At 34.1% G+C, this 5,804-nt stretch overlaps 1 protein-coding gene across 1 annotated transcript; it reads right to left on the bottom strand.

Annotated features, from left to right (window-relative positions):
- Window positions 1–1,446: 1,446 nt before the first annotated feature.
- Window positions 1,447–5,500, bottom strand: LOC119663431 (apoptosis-stimulating of p53 protein 2-like; the record flags this gene model as incomplete). The annotated part of the gene is made up of 5 exons (XM_038073037.1): window positions 1,447–1,896; window positions 1,965–2,167; window positions 2,797–3,014; window positions 3,074–5,220; window positions 5,286–5,500. Coding segments are annotated over 5 exons (2,828 nt in total), but the record flags the coding sequence as incomplete, so codon positions are not given.
- Between the last annotated feature and the right edge of the window lie 304 nt (window positions 5,501–5,804).

A 5,804-nucleotide genomic window follows, 5' to 3' on the forward strand; every position in this document is an offset into this window, starting at 1 on the left:
TGCCATATTTTGGATCTTTTGGATGGAAAAACTTGTAAAATAAATAACATATATATATACGTGCATTTTAGACTTTCCAAAAAACTACTATAGTAATAGTATTCATTATTTGAAAGTTCATTGAAATAGTTGCACTGACGTCGACATGAACAGTACTAAAAAAATCAGTTATATCACTTATGTTCCCCAGTTTATCAAGCAACATAGTTCTTTATTATGGACTAGTATAATTCGAATAAGAAACTATTTGACTTTTAAAACAAGCTCCATTGTGCTATTATAGAATCTCAGTGACATTTGTAGTACCTGAAAATCCATATTACAAGCTTGAAGAATCTTCTTACTTTACGTATAACAATACTTAGTTATTTTCGAAATGAGATCCATTGTGCTACTCTAAAATAGCAGTGACGTTCCCATTTTACAAGTTTGCAGAGTCTTCTTACTTTATGTAAAGCAATACTTAATTTAAAATTAAGATCAACTATGATGCTATATAATCTCAGTGATATTCTACTAAGCCCATTTCTATGTACTAAGCCTAAGTCTTTGAAATAAATTTCTGATGAAAAGCCATGCAAGTATTATGTATGCAAAATTTCATTAGTTTTTGAGTTTTTAATCGATTAAACATAATAATCACAATGATGTACTTCTTCTTTTAATAAAAATAAGAACTATCACAACTCCTCTCCCTGAAGCATGCTTTAATTGAACAGTCATTCCAGAGGATCCGTCATTTAACACATCTAAAATCACTAATTTAGATAATCTATGTCATTAATTCTATTATGATATTTGAAGTACCATATATAATGTCTATGAACTCAATTTAACATATGTAATCGTACATATTAAAAATCATTGATCTATTTTTTTATTATTAATCAGCGTGGTATTTCTCTTTATATGAAAACTGTAGATTGTGAATGTCAGAAGAATGAAGTAACGTTCTTGGGACAAAAGTTATATTGAATCTCACCCATGAGTATTACCTTTTTCCATCGTATCTAAAATTTCACTATTAATCGTTGTTTCAGATCTGCGTTATATAAAATCTCTTTTATCTAGACATTATCCGCTAACACTAAACATGTCCATCAAGAGTTTTTACGTTTATAGGTATTAGAATATTTTATATTTCGAGTAAAAAAACAAAAATAGTATTAGGCACTAATTTAATTATAAATTTATTTATTTAGAGAAAATTATTATTTTTACAATTTACAAAAATCACAATTAAGTTAATATTAGGCAAACAGTGTAGTTGATTTCAAAACTAAGCTTAAAAATAAATTTATTATTTGATATTTACGCTATGCATATTAATATAAAATTTTTGCTTCTTTATTTATGTTATATGTTATATTATATATCTATATAGGTATATAAATATATTTAAATTTAAAAATAAAATAGTTTTTTATTATATAATTAATAGCTACGTTAACTAACTTAAGTAAAACTTTAACAATAAAGTTATTTTTAAATATATATATTTATATATTAATGATTGTGTATATTAAGGTGAATGATTTTGGATTCAAGATTCAGGGTTTATGTGTAATTTGAAAATTCTAGCCTACAAATGTTGCACATTTCTTGGTCTATTCGAAGTTAGGCTCATGTGAGCAAAAAGTATGGACGCAAGCTATATTCTCATTAAACTTATATAAACGTTAAAATAAAATATGATAATTTATGTATGCTAATGAGTATAGTTTCTGGACGTGCTTAAACATAAAATAAAATACATATACAATATGCCAAATATTACAAATATTTGGAAATGTAATGCTTTTGTATTAAACGCCCCGCTTTCTTTTTGTACGCACAAAATCGTATTAACTGCTAATCAATGAAGTTCGAGTTTTGCGGTGGTATTCTTGGATAAAGCTAAAAAAGTAATTGATTTAATATATATTATATTTTTTGTGTTAATATTAATATTTAAAAATACTTACACCCAATAAATTTCTTGGCACATAACCTTCCTTTTCTTCTGAATTCTTGGCCCACCACCATTCATTCTCTGCATCATCACCTTTACGCAAAACTATCAAACGATCATTTACATTGAAAGTGAGCTCGTCACTGTTCTGAGCTTCGTACGAGAAAACTGCATGCACTTCACCATTATGAAGTATACCAAGTTTTTCTTGAATGCCTTCAAAGAGAAGATTTTTATAATTAATAAATTTATATGTAATAAATAAATATTATCATATATGGTAGAGAGGTAAGTAGGTTGGAGTGACGGCGTTGTGTCCAAAAAGCCCACTTGAGCTGAAATGATGGTCCATTGTGGTAGCACAGAGGTCTACTTGCAGTAGTGCCGTTCATTTTATTCGGATATTATAAAAATTTTAAAAGTTTTCTGCGTAAAATACCACAAAACACACAAAATCGTAAAGACAACAACAAATTTTATCATACCTAAAGAAATTTGTATTTATTTGTGTGTTGAACATTCTTTTGAAATTGGGTCTCTCCCTTTAACTTTCGTTCACGAAGTCTCCGAATAATTTCACTGCGAAAAATAATCGCAAATCTGGATATTCGAAGATTCCGGATTTACAAAAAATTTGACATTTTTTTTTTAACTCCGGTTATTATCCGATTAATCGAATTGTCCGAATACTTCGTTAAATCGAATACGAACAGCACAACTATAAAGCACAGATTATGCTATAATTGTGAACTTATATATTGTGATTCCTTTTTTTAAATATTCGAGGACCACAACTAAGATGTGGACCGTATTATGAAATATATATAATATTCTAAATGACTTACTGTATAAATATTCTGAGCACCCATCGAAACCTTCTTCATCCTCTTCGCATTTTTCGGCTGGTGTTTCATGATCTGACAGAGTTGCAGCAAAAAGACAAGCGCCGCTTTCAACTAAAAACTTTACCATAGACAAATTGTTGCAACTAGCAGCACAATGCAGGGGTGTCCAACCATCTGAATCTTGAGCATTGACATCGCAACCAAATTCTACCAAAAATCTATATCAAAGAAAAAATTGTTAAGTTAACTAAAACTTTTCCCGGTATAAAAAACTTACTTGACAATGTCAAAGTGTCCGGCACATATGGCGTTGTGAAGTGCTGTGATACCCTCATCATTAGCAGCGCTGGGATTCGTTACCTGCATTGCTGTCTTTTTAACTAATTCTAGTTCACCTTCCAGACTTGCATCCAAAAGTAGAGCTAAAGGATCGAAACTAACACGACGTGTCAATTTAGGTTTGCCACCTGCGGCAGGTGTGGAGCTTGCACGCATTCGTCTTTTCAAACTGTCCAACGATTTATCTGAAGATGTGGGGCTATTGTTAGTTTTGTCAGTTTCATCAACACTAGAATTTGATTGCGTTGTGGTAGTATTAGGAGAATTTTGTGCATCCGGTGAATACCGTTGAACTTGTTCAGCGGTATTGATATGTGTATCATTGCATTCTTTTGAAACTATACTCTTATTGTTCTCACTATATAATAACGCTGTAGTGGTTGGTATATCAATTTTACGTGCCGGTTGCGGTAAGGGCTTTGGACCTACATTCGACAATTTTAACCGAGGTTGCTCAGACATGGGCTGTTTGCGTATTGTCAGTGGCTTAGCTTTTATAGGTAAATTATCATTTATATTCAGTGCTTGCATATTCAATGTACCATGTGGTTCCATTGTTGCTGCTGGTTTAGCTATTGCGGTGGAGTTACTTGCAATCGTGGTTACTGTAGCTTCAGTTGTGGACTCCGTTGGAGACATTTTACTTGGTTTTGGTGGCAAAGCAGGACGGTCATTTGCATTGCAGACTGCAGAAGTTGGCGCTATAACATTTGGTGCTACGCGATTCACCTTAGGACTGAATGCAATAATTTTCGGTATGGAACTACTAACTGAAGATGGCGCAACACTGCTTATAGGTTTGCGCGGTGGTACCGCTAAGTTGCCAGTTGAGAGCACAGAAATTGGTTTGGGTTTTGTCAGCAAACTTTCGGCACTTGTAACTATTGCAGGTGCAGTGGCTATGCCACTTTTAGCTGCATCCAATGGCATGCTGTGCACTGTTAACTGTTGGGTATTTTTTTCGGAGAGCGTCTCGCTGGTAACAGCGACATCTGATTTCTTCTCATTTTCACGCTTCTTCTTCAACTGAGTTGTTGTTGCAGTTGATGCTAACTGATTGTTGGCTGCAGCATTCAGTTTGCTTATCATAGCCGAAGCCGATGTTGTTGAAACAATACTTTTAGGTATTTTGCTTGTTTGAGTAACGGTTGTAGTAGTCGTTTGTGTTTCTAGATTTGTTGCTGCTGCTGTTGTTGTTGTTCCAGTTGTTGTTGCAGTTGTTGTGTCCTTAACAAGATCACGCTTTTTCGGTCCGATTTCCGCATATATATGATGTGAAGTATCTATTTCGAGCTGTTTCGGGGAGTCAGCTGATTTTGGAGTTATTGTTGCTGTTAGCATTTTTTTGGCCAACTTGGTTTCATCGCTCTCCCCACTAAAGAAGTTAGAGTTTGGAGCATTGTTGTGTGAGTTGCTGTGCGTTAGATTGAGCTTCACGTGCGTTAAGTCTTGTATGAGTTGATTTTGTAGGTTTGTGTTAGCTGTGGCTGCTGAATGCTTAAGTATGTTTCCTCCACTCAAATAGCTGGAAGTGGATGATATTGTCGATTTCTGTGGCGTGTGTATATAAGGTTCTACAGCGGCTACGTTGCCACGTGGAATATTACGGTTCTGTTCACGATTAATTATATTTGAAAATTTATTTGTATGCAACTGCGTATGTCCGTGGGTTGTTGCGTCGGTAATGTGATTCCCCGTTTGCTTTTGTAGTAACTGCTGTTTCAGTGCAGCCACACCTTGTTTTTCAACGTTATTCTGAAAACTAATTGGATCTGCGTTATAGGCTGTTGTTTGCTGCTGTTGCTGTTGCAGTTGTTGATGCAGATTTTGTGTATTTGTCTGTTGCTGTTGTTGCAATTGCGTCTGCTGTTGCTGCTGCTGTTGTTGTAATAGATGCGGCTGCACGTGAAGTTGATTTTGGTTTTGTGTCACAATTTGTATGTTGGCGGCTTTTTTACGTTGTAATCGTGTTTGCAATTCATAGATACGCTGATCCACTGAGCGTAGCTCAGCTTGGCGTTGTTGTAGCGCCTCCCTTTGCAAATGTAAACGTGCATCTTGCTGTAGTGTCAATTGGTTACGGTACTAAATAAATAAGCGAGCATAAATTACTGTAGTTAACAAATTTATTTTAATAGTCCAACACTTACCATTAACTCACGTCGCAGTTTTTCCAGCTCACGTGACGCTTGCGGTGGTAGGGCCTGTGCAGTGCCATTGCTACTACTTAGTAAATTTATGGGACATCTTCGATCTCTTCTGAGATCTTCCAGTTGTCGAGTCAGAGCCTCCACTTTTGCAACAGCAAGACTAAGTTCTTTCTCTTTTTCGCTAAATAAGGCTCGTATAGAATCCAGATCATTGCCTGTAATTTAATTTATTAATTTATTTTAATTCATTGCATTATAAAATTTATTAAATTATTTCTTATTTGTAGGAGAATCATACTTATGAGTAAATAATAACTTATTAAGAATAAGCACTAACAAGTGTGAAGAAATAGTAACAATTGAAGAGAATGTGGGACTATCTTTCGAGAGACTTAGGGTTATCATAGATTGTTATGGCGAGGAGTATGTTGGATATTGCTCTGAATAATATAAGATCTTTACTTTTGTTTCCGTTCACCACTTCTACCAACAAATTTCAATATGGAAGGTACTTCTGTT

Source organism: Teleopsis dalmanni, unplaced genomic scaffold (genome assembly GCF_002237135.1).
Source record: "Teleopsis dalmanni isolate 2A unplaced genomic scaffold, ASM223713v2 unscaffolded_contig_0396, whole genome shotgun sequence".
NCBI lineage: Eukaryota > Metazoa > Arthropoda > Insecta > Diptera > Diopsidae > Teleopsis > Teleopsis dalmanni.